This window comes from Hyaena hyaena, unplaced genomic scaffold (assembly GCF_003009895.1).
Source record: "Hyaena hyaena isolate Hyena2069 unplaced genomic scaffold, ASM300989v1 scaffold_396, whole genome shotgun sequence".
In the NCBI taxonomy this organism is placed as follows: domain Eukaryota; kingdom Metazoa; phylum Chordata; class Mammalia; order Carnivora; family Hyaenidae; genus Hyaena; species Hyaena hyaena.
The window spans coordinates 1,642,927-1,670,799 of NW_024081027.1; the positions used below are offsets into that span (position 1 = coordinate 1,642,927).

At 40.0% G+C, this 27,873-nt stretch overlaps 3 protein-coding genes across 3 annotated transcripts; all 3 read right to left on the reverse strand.

The window, feature by feature from the left end:
- Nucleotides 1-7,902: 7,902 nt before the first annotated feature.
- Nucleotides 7,903-8,856, reverse strand: LOC120244854 (olfactory receptor 7G1-like). Its single transcript, XM_039251602.1, has one exon. The coding sequence runs from the start codon at nucleotides 8,854-8,856 to the stop codon at nucleotides 7,903-7,905; it is 954 nt and encodes a 317-aa protein (XP_039107533.1).
- A 6,319-nt stretch (nucleotides 8,857-15,175) lies between these two features.
- On the reverse strand, nucleotides 15,176-16,120 carry LOC120244842 (olfactory receptor 7G1-like). Its single transcript, XM_039251583.1, has one exon. The coding sequence runs from the start codon at nucleotides 16,103-16,105 to the stop codon at nucleotides 15,176-15,178; it is 930 nt and encodes a 309-aa protein (XP_039107514.1). The 5' UTR covers nucleotides 16,106-16,120.
- A 3,802-nt stretch (nucleotides 16,121-19,922) lies between these two features.
- Nucleotides 19,923-20,861, reverse strand: LOC120244856 (olfactory receptor 7G3-like). Its single transcript, XM_039251604.1, has one exon. The coding sequence runs from the start codon at nucleotides 20,859-20,861 to the stop codon at nucleotides 19,923-19,925; it is 939 nt and encodes a 312-aa protein (XP_039107535.1).
- Nucleotides 20,862-27,873: the final 7,012 nt, after the last annotated feature.

Here is a 27,873-nt window from a genome sequence, read left to right on the forward strand (position 1 = left end):
CTTTTCTGGAGAAGAATGTTGAAGCAAGTGGCCACATGTGACTGAAGTCCCTGTATCCCTAGAAATGCAATTTCCAAAGCTACTCATTAGCCAAGCAATTTTACCGTCACTGTGATCAGGGCAGTGCAAAACCTTCAAGGCAAAGACTCCAGAGGGAGGAATTCAGGATGACTGCTTTGTTTGAATCTGACGCTGGATATATACCATTCACTATACAACATATATAAACACATGGAAAAAAACAATCCTAAAATATATATGGAACCACAAAACACCCCAAATAATCAAAGCAATCTTGAACAAGAAGAGCAAAGCTGGAGGCATTGCATTTCCTTGTATCAAGCTACCTTTCAAAGCTATAGTAATCAAAACAGTATAATACCGGTATAAAAACAGAAACAGAGCAATGGAACAGAATAGACAGCTCATATATAAACTCACACATATATAGTCAACTAATCTTTGAAAACAGTTCCAAGAATATTTAATAGGGAAAGGGCAGTCTCTTCAACAAATGGCATTAGGAAAACTGCATATCCACAAGCACATGAATGAAACTGGATGCCTATCTTACACTCCACCCAAAAAATTATGAGTGAAATCATATGGTATATGTCCTTCTCAGACTGACTTATTTCACTTAGCATAGTACCCTCTAGGTCCATCCGTGTTGTCTCAAATGGCACAATCTCCTATTGTTTTGTGGCTGCCTCATATTCCACTGTATGTGTATATCACATCTTCCTTTTTTCATCAGTTTATGAATGAAGGGGAGTGGGAGATACGAGCTTCCAGTTATGGAATGAATAAGTCCTGGGAATAAAGGCACAGCATAAGGAAGAGAGTCAATGATATTTTGATTCCAATGTATCAGGAAAAGTGGTGACTACATTTGAGGTTAACATAACATCATGTATAAATTTGTCAAATCATTTTATTGTATGCCTGAACTTAGCATTGTGTGTCAACTATACTCAAATTTCAAAAAAGTAAAATAAAGAGATAGATACTTAAAAAAAAAAGTCAACTCAAATGGACTAAGGACTTAGAAGACCTAAGACTGTAAACCTCCTAGGATAAGACCAGGAGAAAGCCCCTTGCCATGACCTTGGCGACAAGTGTTGGACGACAGAAGCACAAGCAACACAGGAAAAAAATAAACAGGTGGGACACATCATCGTAAAAAGCTTGTACAACAAAAGGAAAACCATAGACCAGGGAACTTCAGATTACAGAGGTGTCACGTCTAAGGAATGGCATTCCGCATTCAGTTTTCCCTTTGATCCTAAAGGAGATCATTGGAAGCCCTCTTGTCAGGGAGAATGAAAACACAAAATGAACTAGAGTATTGTGCAAAAGTGATGGCACGGAGGGGGGCACTTGTGGGGATGGGCACTGGGTGTTACATGGACACCAACTTGACAAGAAACTATTAAAAAAGAAAAAAAAAAGAATTTAAATTATCCATTGTTTTTCAATATTTTCTGTGAAACTAAAAACATTTGATTATTTTTGTAGGAATACGTCCTTTATACTATAGTCTTTTTTTTCCTGAGGAAATTGGTCTGTTGGTTCCTTTCTTTTTCTAATGGAAACATTTTTTAATCTTTCTACTAAAATATGACTTTCATGTATTATTAATGCACTTAAGAATATGAGTTTTTTAATTTTCAGTTTTATCCACGTCATTTTAAAAATTTTGCTTATTTGTATATTATGCATTTTCATTCAAAAGTTAGCAATTCTAACATTCTATTCTGTCTTTCAAAAAACAATTCTAGGGTCGCCTGGGTCGATTAGTCGGTTAAGCGTCCGACTTTCGCTTAGGTCATGATCTCGCGGTTCGTGGGTTCAAGCCCCGCGTCGGTCTCTGTGCTGACTGCCAGCTCAGAGCCTGGAGCCTGTTTCAGTCTGTGACTCCCTCTCTCTCTGACCCTCCCCTGCTCACGCTGTCTCTCTCTCTCTCTCGCCTAGAAATAAATAAAACATTAAAAAAAAATTCTAAAGTGTCAATTAAATTTATTGTTTCTGATTAAAAAAAATAGTGACGGTCCCTGAGTAAAGGCTCAGGTGTGCTGCCTAGTGACCTGAGCAGATGGCCACAGGCAGACAATTTGCAGTCTCTGTAGCGCTTCAGGGTTCAATATCCAAAGTTCCTCATTAATCAAATTCTTTCACTATCATGTTGATCCCAGGGTAGTAAAAACCCTTAAGGAACAAGACTCAGAGAAGAAATAACTAAAACTGACTAATTCTCTCTTCCCGGGAGGCCAAAAGTATGCAATTCTTGTCTGTCCACCTATTTCTTTTACATCCATTTCAAGTTTCTTTTATACAGGGATGCAGCTCCCTTCTGTAATTGGATTCTAGTTTTGTTTCCTGAAGTACATTAAAAGGCACCCCTGATGGCAACAATCTAAGGAAGACAGGACATTTAAACTAAAAATATATGGTTTATTATATGGAGATAGATAGATAATATAGAAAGATAGATAAATACATGATAGACAGACAACTGATAGATTGACAGTTAACCTTTAAAATGCAAGAGACAATATGCATAATCAAATATACCCTAAAAAGCCAATTCTAAGGACTGATTTTTTTCTATGGCTCGTTGTATTTTGTTTCTGCATATTATATTCAGTAGTTTCTAATGTATTCCTTATAATCAAAATGAACTATGCATGGAAAAATAACCTCAGCAAAATGGCAGATTAGGCAGCTCATAGGTCTTGTCCTCTCAAAGAAACACTGGAAAAAAACAAACAAACAAGCAGAACTGGCAGAACTAATTTTGTCAAAACTCATGTCAAAATTTGTAGCAATCAGGTCGCCCGGGTGGCCCAGTCAGATGAGCGTCCAACTCTTGATTTTGGCTCAGGTCATGATCTCACAGTCATGAGATGAAGCCCCACACGGGGCTCTGTGTAGGGCATGATGCCCGCTTAAGATTCTCTCTCCCTCTCTCTATGCCCCTCCTCTGCTCGCACTCCCTCCCCCTCAAAAAAAAAAATTACAACAACCAAGAGAGTGCTGAATCAAGAAAAAAGCAATTTCAAACTGGTAGGAAAGTCTTGTGGCATTTTTACTTGCCCTTGCCCCTCCCCTTCCCTGGCACACAACAGTCTTAGTACAGAAATGGTCTTAGCCTGTGTTGTCGGTGTGAGACCCTGGTCCAGGCACTCGGAAGAGGCAGGGTTGATCTTTTCTCAAATCGTTCTGTACGCCTGCTTTAGGCGGGCTGGGAGCTCCCTGAAGGGCAGACACAAGGACTGACCTCAGGCTGGAAAAATAGTAGGCACTGTTCAAAAACACGACAAAACAAACTAGCAGCCTGTATACACCTATGGCAAAAGATTAAAGTCAAAACATAAAATAGTCCAGCTAAGCCCGAGGGCAAAACAGGAGAAACTTTTCTTTCGGAAACTAGGATGTTTAAAAACAACTGAGTAGAGCTATCTGGGTGACTCAGTTGGGTAAGCATCCGACTCTTGATTACAGCTCAGGTCATGATCTCATGGTTCATGAGTTCAAGGCCTGTGTCAGGCTACATGCTGACAGGGCAAGACCTGCTTAGGATTCTCCCTCTCCCTCTGCCCCACCCCTGCTGACTCTCTCTCCCTCTCTCTCTCTCTCTCTCTCCTTTTTCTCTCTGTCTAAAAAATAATCAAACGAACCTTCTCTTTAAAAAAAAGCAACCAAGTATATGGAAAAATTTAGAAAACTACATGCACGCTATGGCAAGACATATACTCTGAAAGACCAGAAGATCCTAAACTTTCACATTGATCTCTGCACTCAGTGCAAACCTGCTTAAGTGTTAAAAGAGTACTGCAGCACAGATCCAATCTATACAGACTGAGAGAGCTGTGTTATTTCTTTGTTTGTTTGTATCATTCCTGGCATTTAAGGAAATCAGTCAAAGCACTGGCTGAATAAAATAAGGAATAGAGATTTCAATGACCACATACAATAAGAATTACAGTCTTTCCAGGCTGCCTGGGTGGCTCAGTCGATTAAGTGTCCAACTTTTTCTCAAATCACGATCTCCCGGTTCACCAGTTGAAGCCCGGCGCCAGACTCTGTGCTGACAGCTTTCTCTGCCTCTTCCAGGCTTGTGCTCACTCACTTGCTCTCTCTCCCAAAAATGAACATTAACTTTTTAAAAAACTTTTAATTAAAAAAAAATTAAAGTCTTTGCAAGTACATTCTGAGAAGGTCACTATAAAGACTCCTGTCACCTTCAACAACTTTTTCAAAAGCAATCTTATGGGGTTTTTTGTGCAATTGTGAATGGGATCGGTTTCTTGATTTCTCTTTGAGTTGGTTCATTATTGGTGTATAAAAATGCAACCGATTTATGTATATTGATTTTTTGTCCTGCAACATTGCTGAATTCTTGGATCAGTTCTAGTAGGCTTCTGGTGGAATCTGTCAGGTTTTCTATGTAGAGTATCATGTCATTTGTGAAAAGTGAAAGTTTGACTTCTTCTTTACCATTTCTGATGCCTTTTATCTCCTTTGTTGTCTGATTGCTGATGCTAGGATTTCCAGCACTATGTTAAACAACAGTGGTGAGAGTAGACATCGGGAGTTTCCTCAAAATTTTAATAGAACTCCCCTATGACCCAGCAATAGCACTGCTAGGAATTTACCCAAGGGATACAGCAGTGATGATGCACAGGGGCACATGTACCCCAATGTTCATAGCAGCACTCTCACTAATAGCCAAAACATTGAAAGAACCTAAGTGTCCATCAACTGATGAATGGATCAAGAAGATGTGGTAATATTTATACAATGGAATACTACATGGCAATAAGAAAGAATGACATCTGGCCATGTGTAGCAACATGGATGGAACTTGAGGGTGTTATGCTGAGCGAAATAAGTCAGGCAGAGAAGGACAAATATCATATGTTTACACATATAGGTGGATTAGGAGGAACTTAATGGAGGACAAAGTGGGAGAAGAAGGGGGAAAATAGTTGGGGAGTGGGAGGGAGGCAAACCACGAGAGACACTTAAATGCTGAGAACAAACTGAGGGCTGAGGGGGGTGAGGGAGAGGGGAAAGAGGGTGATGGACTTGGAGGAGGACACTTGTTTGCATGAGCACTGGGTGTTATATGGAAACCAACTTGACAATAAACTATTAAAAAAAGACAAAAAAAACCCCACAAAAATAAATAAAAAGCTGAACTCACACACACAAAAAAACAAATGGTACGATTCCCTCATTTTTATGGCTGAGTAATATTCCAGTGTGTGTGTATGTGTGTGTGTGTGTGTGTGTGTGTGTGTGTGTTGATGTATATATCTCATAACTTCCTTAATCCATTCATCCATCACTGGACACACATGGACAGACCTTGAAGGTATTAAGCTAAGTGAAATAAGTCAGATGGAGAAAGACAAATATTGTATGATCTCACTTCTATGTACAATCTAAGAAACTAAACAAAACACCAAACTCATAGAAAAAGAAATCATACTTGTGGTTGCCAGAGGTGAAGGTGGGATGGAGGAAAACTGGAGCAAGGTAGTCAAAAAGTACACACTTAGGGATGTATGATAAATAAGTGCTAAAGATGTAATGTACAACATGACGACTATAGCTACACTGCTGTATGATAGGTAGGAAAGTTAAGACAGTAGATCCTTAGAATTATCATCCCAAGGAGAAAATATCTTTCTTTTCTTTTTATTATGTCTATACAAGATGATGGATGTTAAATAAACCTATCATTTCACAATATACATAAAACACTCCATCATGCTGTATACCTTAAACTTATACAGTGATGTATGTCAATTATTTCTCAATAAAACTGTGACAAAGAGGAGATTCTGATACCCAGAGTTATTTTTATAATATTCAGTCTGAAAAGCAGAAAGAAAAAAGAATGAAGAGAAGTGAGCAGATCCTAAGGGACCTATGGGACATCATCAAGTGAAATTATGGGAGTCCGAGAAGGAGAAGAGAAAGTGAAAAGAGTATTTGAAGAGATAATGAACAAAAACTTCCCAAAATGATGAAATACATGAACCTACAAATCTAGGAAACTCAGTGAACTCTAAGGAGAATAACTCAAAGATACTAACACCAAGACTCATTATTGTCAAACTGACAAAGCCAAAGGGAAAGAGAGAATTCAGAAAGGAGCTCATCATGTACAAGAACTTAAGAGAAAATCAACTCTGCACATATCATAGAGTCTCAGTAAGATAAGAAGCCAATTTATCATCAGAACCATGGAGCCCAGAGGGAACGACGATGATATATTAAAGTTCTGGGAAAAAAACTGTCAGCCAACAACTGTATATCTGACAAAATTTTTCAACCAAAAATGAGGGAGAAATAAAACATTCTCACAAGAATGAAAGCAGAACGAGTTCATTACCACCAAGCCTGCTCTATGAGAATGTCTAACAGGTTCTTTCAGGTTAAAATGAGAAAACACTAAACAGTAATTAAATACCAAATGAAACAAGTAAAGATTCCTAATAAAGATAAATGCACAGACAAATTAAAAAAAAACAGTACTGTATGGTTGGTAATTCCACTTTTTATTTCCTACTGGTTGTAAAAACAAGTGTAAAAAATGTTAAATCTACACCATCGACAACAATGCATCAATATTTAATTTGTGACAGTAACAACACAAAGAAAGGACCAAGCAATATAAGAGCAGAGGTTTTGCATGCTATTGAAATAAAACTAGTATGAATTCAAACTAGATTATTATAAATTTAGCATGTAAAAGATAATGCTCATGATAACCATAAAGACAATTATCTGGATAGATTCCAAAAAGACAACGAGAATGAAATCCAAAATGTTCCTACAAAAATCAAAAAGGAAGAAAGAAGAGCAATAGGGTAAGAAATAAAGAACAAAATAAAAAGGTATTAGACATAAATAAAATAAAAATTTTAATGGAAGAATTAAGTATCTCCTTATCAGTAAGTATATCAAAGGTAAGTAGATTAAACTCTCCAGTGAAAAGGTAGAGATTGGAAGAAAGACAAAGGAAACACCATGTGAATGGGGTACCTGGGTAGCTCAGGTGGTTAAGCATCAGACTCTTGCGTTTATACTCAGGTCATGATCTTACAGTTGTGAGATCAAGCCCTTTGTTGGGCTCTGTGCTGACAATATGGAGTCTGCTTGGGATTCTCTCTCCTCTCTCTGGCCCTCCCCCACTTTCTCTTTCTCTCTCTCTCAAAATAAATAAATAAACTTAAAAATGTAAAAAAAAAAAAAAAAGAAACATGATGTGAATATAGGCTGTTTGTGAGAGATTCACTATGGATCCACAAACAGAAATTGGTTTTAAATGAAAAAGTAGAAAACATACTCCAGGCAATTAATTGCCAAAAAAGAACTAATATCAGGGAGGAAAAGTAGACTTTAAGTAAAAAATGTCAAAATAAACGAAGAAAATAAGATAGAAAATAAATAGATACACAGAAATGGGGACTAAAAGGCCAATATTCAAGAAGATATGACAATTTCGAGCATACATACACCTCACAACAGGGCCTCAAAATACATGAAGCAAAATGACAGGTGTGAGGTAAGAAATACACGTTTCCACAATAATACTTAGAGACTTCAATACATCACTTTCCACAAAGGTTAGTGCCTCTGCAGAGATCAACAAGAGATAGAAAAACAGTAAAAACAAACAAAACCTAACAGAGATATGTGAACACTCCATCCAACAACAGTATAAGACCCATTCGTCTCCAGGATAGATCATATGTTGGGACTCAAAGCAAGTTTCAATTAATTTAAACTATCAAAATCATACAAAGTGTCTTTTCTGACCACCACAGTGTGAAGCCAGAAATCAGTAACTGAAGGACAAACGGAAAATACCCCGGTATCTGGAAATTAAACAACACACTCCTGAAAAAGCAATGCTATCTTACCCACGAGTTTTCTCAAGGCTCCCTTCATGTCCCTGTTCCTCAGGCTGTAGATGAAAGGGTTCATCATTTGAGGGACAACAATGTACATCACTGAGACCACAGCGGTGTTTCTGGAAGAGTTAGTAAAAGCAGAACTAATGTACACCCCCAAACCTGTCCCATAAAACAAAGACACAACTGAGAGGTGAGACCCACACGTAGAAAAAGCTTTATACTTTCCGCCCACTGATGGCATCCGCAAAACAGAGGACACTATCTGAGTGTAAGAGAAAATGATTCCACATACAGGGATACCAGCAAATACGCTAGCTGCAAAATATATCAGGATGTTATTGATGAGGGTGTCAGAACATGCAAGCTTGATGACCTGAACCACTTCACAGAAGAAGAGAGGGATTTCTAGATCTGTGCAGAAGGTCAGGTGCAACACCATCAGACTGTGCATCAGGGCATCCACAGTGTTAATGCACGAGGAGACTAGAATCAGCAGGCCACAGAGGCGGCGGTTCATGATGACTGTGTACCTCAGGGGATGGCAAATGGCCACATAGCGATCATAGGCCATTGCTGCAAGCAGAAAACTTTCCAAGCCACCAAAAGCCAGGACAAAGTAGAGCTGGGTGAGGCAGCCTGCATAAGTGATGCTCTGATCCTGTGCCTGGATGTTCACCAGCATCTTTGGGATGGTGGTTGTGCTCAAACAGATGTCAGTAAAGGACAGGTTGGCGAGGAAGAAGTACATGGGGGTGTGGAGGTGGGAGTCCGAGCTGACGGCCAGGATGATGAGCAGGTTTCCCAGGACGGTGACCAGGTATATGAACAGAAACATAACAAAGAGAAAGGGCTTCAGCTCTGGATCCTCTGTCACTTCCATAAGAAGGAATTCTGAAATTGCTGTTTTGTTTCTGGGTCCCATGTGGTCCATGAATCTGATGGAGAAGCTGGAGTGACAACACAATCAAAAGTGGGTTTTCTAGACCACCAGGAGGAACGTCACCAGAGATAAACGCTGTCTTACGATGGGACAGAGACTAACAGGGAGAAATACGAAGGTGCCCTCTGTACGCATCTTATCTGTTCCTTTAACAAAAACCTGAAGCTGATGCAGCAGAGTGTCATCCATTGTTAATTCCCACAAGGGTCAAGAGGGAGCCATTTAAATACTGCACTCTCTATACCATTTTGATTATTTGAAACATTTCGCAATTTTATAAAGAGAAAAAGACTGGGGAGGCAGTTAAAGATTCTGTCTGGATCCCCAGAGACCTGAGAGGCAGGCAACCGAAATAACATATAATTTGTCAAGAAAGAGGAATAGGAAGATTAAGTAAATGTTTCCAAATGTCCTGATCTCTCATCGCCACAAAATTGTAAGTAAATGCCACAGACTTGTCTAACATTCATCCTATTTTTAAAAAATCAGATTTCTGCTCAGGAAGAAATGGTCCTGTCCATACTAGAGAGTGAATAACAACATTAGTAAATAGAGGTACTTGAGTATTGGTGCAAAGTACAAGGAAAAATATGAAGAAGATGACAGGCAGAAGGACCTTGGATGAGTTGGTTCTAATCATCTAATACACGTACTCTCTTCTCGGCTTCCTTTGGATGAACCTGTAGCAAAATGCCTTCCAAACATTGATGTAAGTTCCCTGCTGGTATCGCAGTGGAATAATGATTGACGTTATCCCCGAATGCACCATCTGGGAGATTTGTACTCACAATGGGCAGAGGGGCTGAATGAGACTTAAGCTCCCGAGCAACATGCATCATCTATGGGAGGAGGCTCAGGTATGCCACTACTTCTCATAAGAAGGATTGCTGAAATAAGTGCTCAAAGGCAGAGTGCAGACTGTATCCCTAGAGGTTCAATTTCCAAAGCTCCTCATTAGTCAAATGATTTTATTGTCACTGAGATCCCAGGGTGGTGAAAATCCTTCAAGACCAAGACTCTGGAAGGAAGGAATTCCCTGACCCTGTGAGTCCAGATGTACACCACGTAATATTCTCCACCTGTGTCTGCTCATCTCCATTTCAAATTCTTGGTAAATGACACACCATCCTTCTCTAATTGGATAAGTGTCTTCTTGTCTTAGTTATGGACAAATACATTGCTCTCTAATCAATGATATCAAGAATTTTGATACCTATTTGGGATGTAAGAATACAGCGTGCAAGTTCATATATATTTTATATGTTGTTTAATATATCTTACCACATTATATATTTTATGCTATATTTTATGTATCTTATTTAAATAAGATTTTTAAATTTAAATTCAAGTTATTTAACATACTGTGTTGTGATGGCTTCGGGAATAGAACCCAGTGATTCATCTGTTATGTAAGACACCCAGTGCTCACCCCAACAAGTGCCCTCTTTAAGGCCCATCACCCATTTAATCCATCCTCCCACCCAACTCCCCTCCTGAAACCCTCAGTTTGTTCTCCATATTTCAGAGTCTCTTATGGTTTTACTCCCTCTGTGTTTTTGTCTTGTTTTTCATTCTCTTCCCCTATGTTTATCTGTTTTCTCAAACTCCATATGAGTGAAACCATGTGATACATGTCTTTCTCTGACTGATTTCACTTAGCATAACATCTTCTAGTTCCTTCCATGTTGTTGCAAATGGCAAGATTTCATTTTTTTTATCACTGAGTACTATTACATTTCATCACTGAGTACTGTGTATATATATATCACATCTTCTTTATCTACTCCTGAAGCCACGTATATTACCTAACTTGGATATAAATTTAAAAATAAAATATAGCAACAAAAAAAGGAATGCCATTCTGAAACATGCTAAAACATGGACAAACCTTGAACACATTATGCTAAGTGAAATAAGCCAGATGCAAAAGAACATGTATTTTTTTATGACATGTCTTATATGAAATATCTAGGAAGAGAAATCATAAGAGACAGAAAGTAGACCAGAGGTTGTCAAGGGCTGGTTGTTGCTAAATGAGTTGTTGCTAAATGGCTACAGATTTTGTTTGAATCTGAAAAGCTGTGAAAGCAGATGCAATGGTTACCCAATACTGAGAATGTAATTTTGGCATTAAATTGCACATTTATAAATCATGAAAGTTGTGTATGGTGTAGAAAGTGGTCCCATTTCATTCTTTTGCATGTGGCTGTCCAGTTCTCCCAAGACCATTTGTTGAAAAGACTCCTCCCCACCCCTTTTTTTTAGTTTTTATTTAAATTTCAGTTAGTTAACATACAGTACTATATTAGAGTTAGGTGCACAATACAGTGATTCAATAATTCCATATATCACCTAGTGGTCACCATGGCAAGTTCACTCCTTAGTCCTCATCACTTGTTTAACCCAGCCCCACCCACCCAGCACCCCACTGGTAACTATCAGTTTCTTCTCTATACTTAAGTGTTTGTTTCTTCCAAACAGATCAACATAGGGGAAGGAAAAATAAGATAAAAACAGAGAGGGAGAAAAACCAAAAAAGACTCTTAAATACAGAAAACAAATTGAGGATTTCTGGTGGGGTGTTGGGTGGAGGGATGGGCTAGATGGGCAATGGGCATTATGGAGGGCACTTGCTGGGATGAGCACTGGGTGTTACGTGTAAAAGATGAATCATTAAATTCTATTCCTGAAGTCATTATTACACTACATGTTAACTAACTTGGATTTAAATTTTTAAAAGAAGAAAAGTAAAATAAAATAAATGAAGCTGTTTCTATTTGGTCTCTCTCTCTCTCTGTTTTTCCCCTTTGCTCATTTGTTCTGTTTCTTAAACTCCACATATGAGTGAAATCATATGGTGTTTGTTTTTCTCTGACTTTTTTCTCTTAGCATAATACTCTCTAGCTCCATTCCTATTGTTGCAAATGGCAATGTTTCATTCTTTTTCAACTGAGTAATATTCCATTGTATTCTTTATCCATTCATCAATCAATGCACACTTGGGCTGTTTCCATAATTTCACTATCGTAGATAGTGCTGCTATAAACATTGGGGTGCATGAATCTCTTTGGCTTAGTATTTTTGTATTCTTTGGATAAATATCTAGTATTACACTTGATGAACCATATGGTAGTTCTATTTTTAACTTTTTGAGAACCTCCATACTGTTGTCCACAGTTGCACAAGTTTGCATTACCACCAACAGTGCAAGAGAGCATCTCTTTCTCCACATCCTCACCAACACTTGTTTCTTGTACTGCTGATATTAGCCATTGTGACAGGTGTGAGGTGATATCTCATTGTTGTTTTGACTTGTATTTCCCTGATGGTCAGTGATATTGAGCATCTTTTCAGGTGTCTGCTGGCCATCTGTATGTGTTCTTTGGGAAAATGCCTTTTCATGTCTTCTGCTCATTTTTATTTGGATTATTTAGTTCTTGGGTGTTGAGTTTTATAAGTTCCTTACATATTTTGGATACTAATCTTTTAGCAGATGTGTCATTTGCAAATATCTTCTCCCATTCTATAGGATGCCTTTTAATTCTGGTGTTTTCTCTGCTATGAGGAACCTTTTTATTTTGATGAAGTCTTAATAGTTTATTTGTGCCTTTGTCTCCCATGCCTCAGGAGACATACCTAGAAAGAAGTTGCTACAGCCATTGTCAAAGAAGTTACTGCCTGTGTTTTCCTCTAGGACTTTTATGGGTTTAGGTCTTCATTTAGGTCTTCAATCCATTTTGAGTTTATTTTTGTGTATGGTGGAAGTCCTAGCCACAGCAATCAGACAACAAAAAGAAATAAAAGGTATCCAAATTAGCAAGAAAGAAGTAACTTTCACTATTTGCAGATGACACAATGCTCTACATAGAAAACCCAAAAGACTTCAATAAAACAGTGCTAGAACTGATAAACAAATTCAGCAAGGTGTACAAAAACAATGTACAGAAATCAGTTGCATTTCTATGTGGCAATAATGAAGTAGTAGAAAAAGAAATTAAGGAACTGATCCCACTTACAATTTTTTTTGCACTAAAAACAATAAGATACCTAGGAATAAACCTAGCCAAAATGGTGAAAGACCTGTACTTTTATAACTATAATGTACCTGTGAAAGAAATTGAAGAGGACACAAAGAAATGGAAGGACATTCCATGCTCATGGATTGGAAGAACAAATATTGTTTAAATGTCTATACTCATCAAAGCAACCTATTCATTTAATGTAATCCTTATCAATATATCAACAGCAGTTTTTTCACAGAGGTAGAACAAATAATCCTAAAATTTGCATGGAACCACAAAAGACACCCAAAGGAATTTTGAAAATAAGATAAAAACAAGGAGGCAAATGATAAGAGACTCTTAAATACAGAAAACAAACTGAAGGTTGCTATAGGAGAGGTGAATGCAGCAATGGACTAGATGGGTGATTGGCATTAAGGAGGGCACTCGTTAGGATGAGCACTGGGTGTTATATGTAAATGATGAATCAATAAACTCCACTCCTGAAACCAATATGACACTATATGTTAACTAACTTGGATTTAATTAAAATTTGAAAATTGAAAAAAGAAAGAAAAGCAAAGGTAGCGGCATCACAACTCCATACTTCAAGTTACATTACAAAGCTGTAGTAATCAAAACAGTATAGTACTGGCACAAAAACAGATACACAGATCCATAGAACAAATAGAAAACCCAGAAATGAATCCACAATGATACGGTGAATTAATCTTTGTCAAGGCAGGAGAGAATATCCAATGGAAAAAAGACAGTCTCCAATAAATGGTGTTGGGAAAACTGGACGGCAACATGCAAAAAGAAATGAAACTAGACCACTTTCTTACACCATAAACAAAAATAAATTCAAAATTATTAAAGACCTGAATATGAGACCTGAAACCATAAAAATTCTAGAGGAAAACACAGGTAACAGTCTCTTTGACACTGGCTGTAGCTAGCGACTTCTTTCTATATATGTCTCCTGAGGCAAGGGAAACAGGAGCAAAAATAAACTACTGGGAGTTTGTCAAAATAAAAAGCTCCTGCACAGTGAAGGAAACAATCAATAAAAGTAAAAGGCAACCTATGGAACAGGAGAAGATATTTACAAAGGACATATCTGATAAAGGGTTAGTATCCAAATTTGTAAAGAACTTATAAAACTCAACACTATAAAACTAAAAAAAATAATCCAATTAAAAAATATGTTAGGTGAAATAAGTTACTCAGAGAAAGACAAATATCATGATTTCACTCATATGTGGAATTTAAGAAACACAACAGATGAACATAGGGTAAAGTAAAATAAGATAAAAACAGAGAGGGAGGCAACCATAAGAGACTTAAATACAGAGAACAAACTAAAGGTTTCTGGAGGGGACTTGGGTTAGGGGATGGGCTAAATGGGTGGATGGGCATCAAAGAGGACTTGTTGAGATGAGTCCTGGGTGATACGTGTAAGTGATGAATCACTAGGGTCTACTCTTAAAACCAATACTACACTGTATGTTAACTAACTTGAATTTAAATTAAAATTCTTTTCATGTATAGAAGACATGAATAGACATTTTTCCAAAGAAGTCATCCAGATAGCTAACAGACATATGAAAAATTGCTCAATATCACTCGTCATCAGGAAAATACAAATATCTTTATTACTTTGGCATTTTACAATCTGGATTACTTTCTCTTAGTAGAAACGATGGCTTCCTCACTGACCAGGATCAAAGGTCGAAGGTCTAACCAAAATTTCAAACCACTGAGATAATCACATAATAAGTTTTACAGACAATAAAATGAATATAGTCAATGTTGATGTTACCCTGTGCTGACCTAGTTTACCAGTGACAAGTCTCAGGAATTACTGGAGTATGAAAGAATGGCTCTTCCCCTGTCTCACAATTGGTTTGTCCTTGGAGTGCAATTCACATGGCCCTAACCAGGAAATTAGGCAGAATCAAATCTCTGCTATAAAACACAGTCTTGTTTGATCCTTTTCCTGACCCATCCATCTTCTCTCACTTCTCTTTTAACTTTTCAATATAACCCTTGACTTGGGACAGCTTGTGAGGAACCCACCGAAAACACCAAGCTTAGGAATTAGAACTTATTTTTGAAACACCACAGAGCTATACAAAGAACATATTAAGTTTCAACCCAAAATTAAAATGAACTTGCCCATGATGTTACCTAGTCAATTTGCAAGAACTTGGGGATGCAAGAATCAGACATTATGGCTCACCCAATATTTCTGTCACTTGGGCTCATTCTAGAAACCCCAGTCCATGCAGATGACACACTCATGGAAGAGTAGTTCTACTTATGAACTTCCTCAAAGCTCCCTTCATGTCCCTGTTCCTCAGGCTGTGAATGAAAGGGTTCATCATTTGAGGGACAACAGTGTACATCGCTGAAAGCACTGCAGCATTTCTGGAAGAGTCAGCAAGGGCAGAATTCATGTAAACTCTAAAAGTTGTCCCGTAGAACAAAGACACAACTGAGAGGTGAGACCCACATGTGGAAAATGCTTTATACTTTCCTGCTGACAGCATCCTCAAAACAGAAGACACTATCTGAGTGTAAGAGAAAATGATTCCACATACAGGGATACCAGCAAATACGCTAGCTGCAAAATATATCAGGATGTTATTGATGAGGGTGTCAGAACATGCAAGCTTGATGACCTGAACTACTTCACAGAAGAGAGGGATTTCGAGGTCTGTGCAGAAGGTCAGTGGCAACACCATCAGACTGTGCATTGGGGCATCCACAATGCTAATAAACAGAGAAAGAAGAATCAAAAGGCCACAGAAATGGGGGTTCATGATGACTGTGTACCTCAGTGGATGACAAATGGTCACACAGCGATCATAGGCCATTACTGAAAGAATACAACTGTCCAAACTTGCAAAAACCAGGACAAAGCAGGTTTGGGTGAGGCAGCCTGTGTAACTGATGGACTTGCTCTGTGTCTGGATATTCACAATCATCTTTGGGATGGTGGTGGAGGTGAAACAGATGTCAACAAAAGACAGGTTGAAGAGGAAGAAGTACATGGGGGTGTGGAGGTGGGAGTCCAAGATGACGGCCAGGATGATGAGCAGGTTTCCCAGGATGGTGACCAGATATATGAACAGGAACAGGCTGAAGACGAGGGACTGCATATCTGGATTCTCTGTCACTTCCATGAGAAGAAATTCTAGAATGCCTGTTTCATTTCTGAGTTCCATATTGCTAATGAACCTGATGGAAATGATGCGGTAAGAAGGCAATGAAATGTTGGTTCCTAGGCAAGCAGGAATATCGCCAAGTGCAAGCACCATGTTGGGAAAGAAAAGACTTAAATGGAGAGATGCCTTCTCTATGCATATTATTTTGCAGAAAGATTTAAAGTTAATAAAGCAGTGAGTCAACATTCGTTAATTCTGGAAAGGGTTGAGGAGTTGTCATTTTTTAAATTAGACTACTCATTCTGTTTTGATTATTTGAAACATTTGGGGGCATCTGGGTGGCTCAGTTGGTTAAGCATCTGACTTTGGCTCAGGTCATAATCTCATGGTTCGTGAGTTCGAGCCCCACATCAGGCTCTGTGCTGACAGCCCAGAGCCTGGAGCTTGCTTTGGATTCTGTGTCTCCCTCTCTCTGACCCTTCCCCACTCATGCTCGGTCTCTCAAAAATGAATAAATGTTAAAAAGTAAAATAAAATACGGCAATGAGAAAGAATGACATCTGGCCATGTGTAGCAACATGGATGGACCTTGAGGGTGTTCTGCTGAGCGAAATAAGTCAGGCAGAGAAGGACAAATACCATATGTTTGCACGTATAGGAGGATTAGGAGGAACTTAACAGAGGACCATGGGGGAGAAGAGGGGAGGAAATGGTGGGGGAGAGGGAGGGAGGCAAACCATGAGAGACTCTTGAATGCTGAGAACAAACTGAGGACTGATGGGTGTGGCAGGGGAGGGGGGAGATGGACATGAAGGAGGGCACTTGTGGGGATGAGCACTGGGTGTTATATGAAACCAACTTGACAATAAACTATTTGTAAAAAAAAAAAAAAAAAAAGTAAAATAAAATATAAAACATTTGGTAAGTTTATTAGGAGAAACAGGTAATCAGATTGATAAGTCTATCTGGATCTCCACCTCCTTCCACAGAGACCTCACAGCCTGGCAACAGAGATAATGCAAAAGTATGTTAAAAACCCAGAATTGAAACTTAGAGGAAAAGTTACCTCTTGGTGGTAACAATCACCCTATTTGCAAATGAGCATGTTCTTGCTGAGAAGGAAAATAGTCTTTTTCCTCATAGAGACAGAAAAGGGGGCTGGCAGAATAACTATTTGGGGATTGGAGGAAAGACACAAGGGAACCTGTCAACAAGATAGAAGACAGGAAGGAGGCAAATAGATGTCTTGATTCCAATCATTTTATGTATGTATTCTTTTCAAAGTTTCTGCTGGATAAAGGTGTAGTAAAATACATGCCCTCACTTCCAAACATTAACTAAGGGACATCGATTTACCTAGATGACATTACTGTGGAATAATGCAGGTCATCTCTGCTAGGTGTTGAATGATGCAGACCGGTGCTCTAGCCATAGGAAAAGGAAAGGGACCAAGTGAAGCATCAGGCTCCTGGGCAAGAGGGATCCTGGTTGGGACGAGACACAGGTATGCTGTTTCTTTACTGGGGCAGGGCTGTCGAGTGAGGATGTCACAATTTGTAGTCTCTGTGCCTCTGGAGGATCAATATCCAAAGCTCTTCATTAGCCAAACAATTATATCGTCAGTCTGATCCCAAGGCAGTGCAAATTCTTTTAAGACTAAAACAACAGAAATGAGGAATTCAATATGGCTGACACCAGATGGTGGATGTTATGAGTCCAAGTATTCACCGCTCATTTCTCTACCTGTTTCTGATTTCATCTATATCACATAGCCTGCAAATGTGGACATGCCCACCTTGGCTGAGTTCCAGCATTCCTTTTTTAAAAAATAGAACCAATGGGGGCACCTGGGTGGCTCGGTCGGTTAAACGTCCGACTTCGGCTCAGGTCCTGAACTCGCAGTTCGTGAGTTCCAGCCCCACACAGGCTCTGTGTTGACAGCTGGGAGCCTGCAGCCTGCTTCACAGTCTGTGTCTCCCTCTCTCCCTGCCCCTCCCCGACTCACGGTCTGTCTCTCTCAAAAATGAATAAACATTAAAAAAAAAAATTAAGATAGAACCAGTGGCATCTCTATGTAATCAATGATATCAGGAAGCCTGGTAATTGTAGGTGTGAACCATACATACAGAAATCAGCCACAAGAAGGAACGAAATTCTGACAGGTGCTACATGGATGATCCCTGAAAACATTAGTGAAATTAGCCAGATAAAAAATGGACAAATATTGTATAATTTTAGTTTAAGGTGCCCAGAATAGGTGAGTTCATAAAGACAGAAAGTAGATGTGGCTACCAGTGTAGGGAAGAGAAAGATTGATTTTTTATTGTGCTGGAATATATTAATAGTTGTGTCTGTGCTACTAAAGTCATGTTGATATTGGTAGGGTGAGCGAGATCTCGTCAGGAAATATTTCCCTGGAAGTTTATTTGCCCTGCTTTTTTATTCTTGTGATATTGAAAGAAAAATTCTGAATTGTCATTTAATGAGTCACTTGTTTAATGGCTCCTTTTTATTTATTTTTTTTTTAATTTTTTTAATTTATTTCTAGGAGAGAGAGAGAGAGACAGCGTGAGCAGGGGAGGGTCAGAGAGAGAGGGAGTCACAGACCGAAACAGGCTCCAGGCTCTGAGCTGGCAGTCAGCACAGAGCCCGACGCGGGGCTCGAACCCACCAACTGCGAGATCATGACCTAAGCGAAAGTCAGATGCTCAACCGACTAAGCCACCCAGGCGCCCCATAATGGCTCCTTTTTAAAGTCCTTGAATTTCTCGGTCTTTACCTTTTGGATTGTCCTTATTCTTTTAAGAAATGCTTAATTTCTCTGAGGTAATAAAAATATTTTTTATATTGTCTTCTGAAATATTTAATCTCTTTGATTCTTGTGTTTAACGCTTTGGTACATTGGAATGAATTTTTTTGAGTTCTTTGTTTTAGTAAAATATATATGTATAGCATAAAATTTACTATTTCAGCCATTTTAAGTGAGCAATTCCATGCCATTAAGAACATTCACAATGTTGTGTGACTGTTACCCCTATCCATTTCCTGAACATTTTTATCATCCCAAACAGAAACTCTGTACCTATTAAATGATAGCTTTTTCTCCAACGAGTTTTCAAAAGGAACCTAACACTTTGACTTTAGCTCAGTGAAGCTGATTTCAGACAGCAGCAGGATTCATCCGTGTTGTTTGAAGCTGCTAAGCTTGTGGTGAGGTGTTACAATGGCAATAGGAAACCAACACACAAAGACACTTATCTCAATTTGGGCGGATGATAAAAACAATGCCTTCTGGATGTCTCCTTGGAAGGCTTATGTTTGTGTTGAAATGAAACCCAAGGAGCGGCTGTTGGTTTTCATTTCTGTGTCTGAAGGACCTCTGTGCTGTTGCAGCCATCAGAGACCACCAGGAAGGCAGCTGTAGGCAAAAGCCAACACGTGGCAGAGTGAAATACAGCCCTGTGGCTCTCTGCCTCGGCCTACACTATCCCTGAGGTTTTTGTAAGGAAAGATAATTGTTTTTATCATCTGACCCGATTGGAGTTGAGAATTTTGCCTTATTACAGCCGAAGGCATGCATCTTCACTGATTGAGTTGAAGTATCTCAAACCCTCTCCAAATATAAACTAATATAATCATACCAATTTTACAGATGAGGAAACTGAGTTTCGAGAGTTGAAGTAAATTGTCAAAGGCCACATGGCTATGATTCAGCGGAGGTAGGATTCAAACCCAGCTGGTCTGATTCTAAAATTCTTACCCTTCACCACTTGATCTCTGGTTTCATATATTCACTGTTGGTCAGGCTTTCTGGATCGCACATTTTTTCTCTCTATCAGATGCCAGCAGTGTGTGTCAGCCCAAAGCAGCTGACACGTTAATGGAAAGCTGATATTCTAGAAATGAGTTTCTTCAAGGCCCCCATCATGTCCTTGTTCCTCAGACTATAGATAAAGGGGTTCATCATGGGGGTGACCACGGTGTACATCACTGACGCTATTGCACTCTCCTGGGAGGAGTGAGTGGCTGCAGAACTAAGGTACACCCCAAAACCTGTCCCGTAGAACAAGGAAACAACTATTACATGTGACCCACAGGTGGAAAATGCCTTATACTTTCCACCAGCTGATGGGATTTTCAGGACAGAGGAGACAATTCGAGTGTAAGAGATAATTATCCCAGAGAGAGGAACAACACCCAACAGGCCAGTCACTAAGTATACGAGGATGTTATTGATGAGGATATCGGAACAGGCAAGCTTGAGGATATGAGCTAATTCACAGAAAAAGTGGGGAATTTCCAGGTCTGTGCAGAAGGACAGCCCCAGTGCCATCAAAGTGTGGAGAAGGGCATCCAGAACACTAATAAGGAACGACAGCAGAACCAGAAGCCCACAGAGCTTGGGGTTCATGATGATCTTGTACCTCAACGGGTGACAGATGGCCACAAATCGATCAAAGGCCATCATTACCAGAATTCCATTTTCCAATCCAGCAAAAGTCAGGACAAAGCAGATTTGGGTGAGGCAGCCTGTGTAACTGATGGACTTGCTCTGTGTCTGGATGTTCATGAGCATCTTAGGGATGGTAGTGGAGGTGAAACAGATGTCAACAGCGGACAGGTTGGAGAGGAAGAAGTACATGGGGGTGTGGAGGTGGGAGTCATACATAATGGCCAGGATGATGAGCAGGTTCCCCACCACAGCGACCAGGTACATGGATAGGAAGAGACTGAATAGCAGGGGCTGATGCTCAGGCACATCTGACAGTCCCAGGAGGAGGAATTCTGTAATAGCTGAGGAGTTTCCTGATTTCATGTTGCTGAGGGGTCTGATAGAAAAGATGGAGGTAACGAAAACAAAACTTAAGAGAATTTTTTTTATTAAAAAAATTTTTAATGTTTTATTTATTTCTGAGAGAGAGACACACACAGTGTAAGCAGGGGAGGGTCAGAGACAGGGAGATACAGAATCCAAAACAGTCTCCAGGCTCCGAGCTGTCAGCACAGAGCCTGACGCGGGGCTCAAACCCACCAACCGTGAGATCGTGACCTGAGCCGAAGTCAGACGCTTAACCAACTGAGCCACCCAGGAGCCCCTTTAATTTTTTAATGCTTATTCATTTTTGAGAGACAGAGAGATAAAGTGTGAGCAGGGGATGGGCAGAGAGGGAGGCTCCAGGTTCTGAGCTGTCGGCACAGAGCCTGATGCAGGGCTCAAACTCATAAACCACAAGATCATGACATGAGCCAAAGTCATGACTGAGCCACCTACGCGCCCCAAGAGAAACTTTCTTAAACACGGCTATCTTTGCTCTTGCGTCCCTCTCTCCTATCTCTCTTCCTCTCCCTTTCTTACTTTGTATTTCCCTCAACACTCCCCCTTCCAACACACAACATCCTGTCCCAAGTTCTTATAGTCTATCAATTCTTTGTCAAGTAGAGATACTTAATGAATAGAAAAGAGAACTGAATATCCTGTTAAGATGCCCTCAAGCAGGGACGCCTGGGTGGCTCAGTTGGTTAAGCGTCCGACTTCGGCTTAGGTCATGACCTCATGGTTTGTGCGTTCGAGCCCTGCATCGGGCTCTGTGCTGACAGCTAGCTCAGAGCCTGGAGCCTGTTTCAGATTCTGTGTCTCCCTCTCTCTGTGATCCTGCCCTGCTCTCTCTTTCTCTCTCTCAGATATAAATAAAACGTTAGAAAATCTTTTTTTAAAAAGGGATTCCTTCAAGCAAATGATCGTAGAATAAAATCATTGAGGCTGTATTCTGGAATATAGTTTGAGGAAATACAGCCGTATGGGCAAGATCCAGTAAATAAAGGTTTACTGGAACATAGACATTCATTTATACTTCATCCATGGTAGTTTATACACTACATCTGAGCTGAGTACTTGTGACAGAGGCCATATGGCTTACAAAACCTAAAATATTTACCATCTGGCTCTTTACTGAAAAAGTCTGCCTACCTCTAGTCTAGAAGCCTAATTAGATTTAGGCTCCATTTTTTTTTGGGGGGGGTGCAAACATTTTAAAATATGTATATGTATTTTATATATGTGATATATAAAATATGCATACACACACGGTGTCTTACTTCTTGAAATAACTATTGTCTGGATCCACTAATCCTTTGGGAGCTACAGAATGCTGACATTCTAGTCCTTTCTTCATTTATTGGCTAAAATACTTCCATAAAGAGTAACTCTCCCTAATTAAATAGGTGGTCCCCTGAGGGTTGCATTCTTAAAGACAGGATGCATGTTGAGTCCTGCATTCATCACTTGTTAAAACAATAAACTGTTTTTCAGCATTACCCCAAAATGAATGTTTCTTCCCCTTCCAGAAGGGAAGCTGAGAGTAAGACCGAGTGAGAGACGAGGGAGGAAACCTCAAGAACATAATCTCAAGGCTGGAAGTAGGATGTACTCAGATCCCCACTGGGAGCCCTCAGTGTAAGGAAATAGAGGAAAGAAATAACCTAAATAAACAGCTTTATAGGAATGCATACAAATTCATGGTATAGTCATGGTATACCATGTTATTTTCATATTATTTTATACTATATCATACTTATTTTTTAAATGTTTGTTATTTTAAATATGAAAAATCAAAGTATTTACATTAGTGCTAGCTGTATAAAATTAAATAAAAAAATTATTAAAGCAGAGGCCCCTGGGTGGCTCAGTTGGTTGAGCGTTCCACTCTTCAGTTCAGCTTGGGTCATGATCCCAGGGTCATGGTGACAGCCTGCTTGAGTTTCTCTTTCTCTCTCTCTCTCTCTCTCTCTCTCTCTCTCTGCCCCTCTGAAGCTTTGCAAAGCGTGTATGCTTTTTCTCTCAAAATAAATATTTTTAAAAAATAAGACAAATATCATGTGATTTCACTCATATGTGGAATGTAAGAAACACAACAGATAAGCATAGGGGAATGGAAGAAAGATAAAAAGAGAGAAGAGCAAACCATAAGAGACTCTTACACACAGAGAACAAATTTGAGGTTTGCTGAAGGGGTGGGGGAGGGATGCGTCAAATGGCGATGGGCATTAAAATTAAGGGGGGCACTTATTGGGATAAGCACTGGGTGTTCTATGTAAGAGATGAATCACTGAATTCTACTCCTAAAACCAAGACTGCACTCTGTTAGCTAATTTGAATTATATTTTAAAAAATGGTTTAAAGAAATTAAAGGAGAATAGTCTATAACAGCCATAGCAGGATGAAATTTATGTAAATATAAATAAACCCTTGTTTATTTTCATGTTTTATGTTCTATTTAAGTATCCCAATAAGGACAAAGTGAAAGGCTTTGAAATGAAAGGCTTAAGTCCACCAGCGAGCATGATCAAATTCGACATTGTGCCACGCCTGCACCAGTTTTCCTTTTTCTTTTTTAAGGTTTAAAGTTCTTTTATTTTGGGGGTGCCTGGGTGGCTCAGTCAGGTAAGCGGCCAACTTCAGCTCAGGTTATGATCTCGTGGTTTGTGAGTTCGAGCCCCACGTCAGGCACCTCAGAGCCTGGAGCCTGCTTCAGGTTCTGTGTCTCCTTGTCTCTCTGTCCTTCTGCTCACACTCTGTCTCTCAAAAATAAACATTAAAAAAAATTATTATTTTATTTTGAGAGAGGGAGAGAGAGCATGTACACGAGCAGGGGAGGGGCAGAGAGAGAAGGAGAGAGAGAATCCCAATCAGGCTCCACACTGTCAGCAAGGATCCCATGAACCATGAGATCATGACCTGATTAAATCAAGAGTCAGACACTTAACTGACTGAGCGACAAAGACAACCCCAGTGTTCTTTGTTAATAAAACAATGCCAGTCTCCTCGAAGCACCTGCATATTTCTACACAATCTCTACAATGACCTCCCCTCCCCAGGGTTTAACCGGATCCTGAACTCTTGCCTATATCATTCCCCTGGAGTATTTCATATGAGTAATGATGTATCCACAAGCATTTTATGCTTAGGTTACTTTCCATGTTACATGCTCCTATCTGTTGTTATACATAGTATCATACTATTCAACTTAGCAACTTTTTTTTTTTTTTTTTGGCTTAACCATGGTCTTTTCTATATTTATCAAAACAGATGCAAGCAGATCAGGTTTATTCATTTTAACATACATTCTCACATCAATGGGCATTTGGGTTCATTACAATGTTTTCCTATAGTAAAGAAGAATTTATGGGACACATTCACATATACTAATAGTGGTAAACTACACATAGCAAATATCCACCAAATTTCAGAGTGGTAACTTCTAGGAGGGAAGGAGGGAAATAAATAATAAAGAGTATTTGTCCATAATGATATAGTTATCCCTGTCTGAGGGCAAAGAAAGGTCTTTCTGTGTGGTACTTGGATCTAAAACTCAGTTTAAAATATAATATAATAATAGGACCTCATGTGTACGTATAATACTTTATTATTTTAAAAAGTCTTAAGTTCATATGGCCAAAATGCCAGCATTAATTCTGGAAAGTGGTTGAGTGACTGTTATTTTAATACTCCCTGTGCTGTTCTGAAGGTTTAAAATATTCCATATTTTTTTGCAGGGGATTTCAAAGAAAGACTGGAAAGGTAGACTAATGTGTCTCAACCACCTCTCCCAAGGTCCTCACAGTTAACAGTCAAGGACAAGACTTGAGTTCTCCACGAAGGATAAAATATGAAACCAGATATGGGAAAATTGAGAAGTCATACTCACCCATCCCAGTTCTACTCACGGCCAAAATGGAAAGAAAAGGGAAAAAAATGAGGGAAACCAGAGAACTATAGAATTATCTGTCCAATTTCTGAAGGGGCTAATTCATGCTCAGGTGGTAAGAGTCCCTGGAATTTAAAAGGCAAAGTAGGAGCCAGAAAGGAAGGTTGATTGCAAATTCAGTATAACCTAATCTTACTTCATCCTTAATCTTTCTGTTACCTCTTAGATGTCCTCCAGACGGGCTGATTTTAAATAACTGTTCAATTTCTCACAGAATTTATTAGTACACATCAGATTACCTTGGAGTCATCAATGAGTAATTCACCCCTCTTCTAGATACTGAAGGATGAGATGGGAAATCTGTCCGCAGGAAGGGCAGATGGACCAAGTCAGACAATTGGGCTCATGGGCAAGAGGGATCATCTCAGAAGGAGGCCCAGATGTGCTTGTTTCCTGACCTGAGCAGGTCTTTGAAGGCAATGGTCACAGGTAGATTCTACCGTTTCTGTGGCCCTGGGGGCTCAATTTCCAAAGCTCCTCATTAGCCAAATATGTACTGTCATTTCATCCCCAAGACAATTCAAATCCTTATGGAACACAGCTCAAAGAAAGAACTCCTGGGGACGCCTGGGTGGCTCAGTCGGTTAAGCCTCAGACTTCAGCTCAGGTCATGATCGCACAGTGAGTTCTAGCCCCGCATCGGGCTCTGTGCTGACAGCTCAGAGCCTGGAGCCTGCTTCAGGTTCTGTGTCTCCCTCTCTCTCTGACCCTCACCCACTTACACTCTGTCTCTCAAAAATGAACATTTTTTTTTAAAGAGAGAGAACTCCTGGATGACTGGTTTCCTGACCCTGAGAGGGCAGGCATATATCATTCTCTTCCCACATGCTTCCTCTCACCTCCAGGCAGGGAACTTAATTCCTGGATTTCTTGGATCTGACCTTAAGAGAATTGATGAGTATCTCATTAAACCGATTCTCTAAGAATTCTTTAACTTAAGTTCCTTTGTGACCTGAAGTAAGAAGTATTATAAGAAAGAGTACAAAGAAACCAATTTACTAGTTACTTGGGCAGACTTTTTGGAGGTTGCCTAAAAAACAGACACCAAAACCAACAATCTAGGGGAGGCGCCGAGATGGGAAACAGCATGGAAATTTTATACATCTCTCACCCCTGAAATGCAGCCCAGACAGATCAACGCTAAACCATCCTGCACACCTATAAAACTGATTTGAGGATTCACAACACAGCCTGAACCACAGAACTCAGCAGGTGGGCGGCGCGGAGAGCTGAACTGGGGGAGAGAGAAGCCGCGACGGCCGGGGGCAGGGGGGGGGGGGAGGTTAACGGGACAGGCACCAAACGCAACTGGAGAGAAAGAGGGAAAGTGGAAACAGCCGCAGGGACTGAACTAAACAGGGAGAAAAGAGAGGGTTTAAATTCCTTGAAAATTCTACAAACAGGGAGAACAGAGCCTGAAACGCAGCAGCTTGTTTGCGAGCTTCACAGCTTGTTACCTGGCGGTGCTCCGGTGGGAAGGGCCAACCCCCCCTAGCACGGTGGGGGCCGGAAGGAGCGTTCCCTGCTGAAGGACATTCGGTAGAGGCTGTGTGGCCACTCGGTCCCAGCAGACCCCAGAGAGCAGCCACACTCACGGGTGCGGGAACAAGGTTGTTAAGGCGAAGCCTGGCGCCAGGTGTGCGTTGTGATTTTCCGTAATCCCTGAAACGCTGCTGCTACACAATCGCGTGGACTTCCTCCGGGGCGGGCTGGCACCGGCCGCAGCACAGTCCCGAGAAAGCTCCTGGTGCGGCCACACCCGGCCACGGCTCGGTGGGACTCGGCCGCAGGAGCTGAGCAGGTCAAAGCCACAGTCCCTCAGAAATGAGGGGTCGGGAAACACAGCTGCGGCTGAGATGAAACTCAGGAGGCAGATGTCACCTGGCAACTGCCCGCTTGGTCACGGACAGCGTAGGCGGGAAGTGGATGGCTGCTGGATACAAAGGAAGGGTGTGCAAATGCTGGTCACGGAGAGCACAGAGTTGCAATACTAGAGTCTGGGTAGCTGGGTGACGCCATTTTCATCCCTCCGGCGCGCATGCGCATACACGCCTGCAAGCCCCACAGCAATCTACCCCAGTAAACTAAGCAGCGCCACTAGTGGAGAAGGGAGGCATTACACTAGGCCCCGCCCACCTGGGCCAACCTCCCTTTTCCGGAACACAAATCTCTCCACCTGCTTTGTTTATGGACTATGTACAAAATGCTTTATAGTGTGACTTCTAGGGGAAAACGATGCCATTACAATCATATTTCAGGCTGTTCACTGGCCGATCTATTGCAATTTTCTTTTTTTTCTTTCTTTTTTGTTCCTTTTCTTTTACTTGAATACAGAGAGACAAAATTATTTTTATTTTCAATTTTTATCTAAAATATTTTTCTTTATTTTTTCTACTAAATGTTTTACTTTCTGTAAATTTTTCCAATTCTATTTTACTTCTATCATTTCAACTTATTCTATTGCATTATATTCATTTTCTCAAATATTCAAATGTTTTCCTTTTGTCCCTTTTTCTTTTTTTTCCCCTTTTTTCTCTAATCAGTCAGACTACTTTCAATAACCAGACCAAAACACACCTAGGATCTAGTAACATTTATTTGACTTAGTGTGTGTGTGTTATTTTTAATTTTTCTATTTTAATTTTGTTGCCTTCTTAATTCTTTGTCTTTCTTTAAAATGGCAAAATGAAGGAATTCACTCCAAAAGAAAAAGCAGGGAGAAATGACAGCCTGGGCCTTAACCAACACAGATACAAGCAAGTGTCTGAACCAGAATTTAGAATGATGATAAGAATACTAGCTGGGGTCAAAAATAGATTAGAATCCCTCTTTACAGAGATAAAACAAGTAAGAGCTAGCCAGGATGAAATAAAACATGCTATAACTGAGCCACAATCTCAAATGGATGCCACAGCGGCAAAGAAGGATGAGGCAGAGCAGTGAATCAGCAATATAGAGGCCAAATTGTGGAGAATAATGAAGCAGAAAAAAGAGGGAGACTAAAGCAAAAAGCATGATTTAAGAAGTAGAGAAATGAATAACTTATTAAAAAAGAACATCAGA

Excerpts from the sequence above, each read along its gene's own strand:
- LOC120244856 (XM_039251604.1), bottom strand. The coding sequence starts at position 20,861 with ATGAAATCAGGAAACTCCTCAGCTATTACAGAATTCCTCCTCCTGGGA.
- LOC120244842 (XM_039251583.1), bottom strand. The coding sequence starts at position 16,105 with ATGGAACTCAGAAATGAAACAGGCATTCTAGAATTTCTTCTCATGGAA.
- LOC120244854 (XM_039251602.1), bottom strand. The coding sequence starts at position 8,856 with ATGGGACCCAGAAACAAAACAGCAATTTCAGAATTCCTTCTTATGGAA.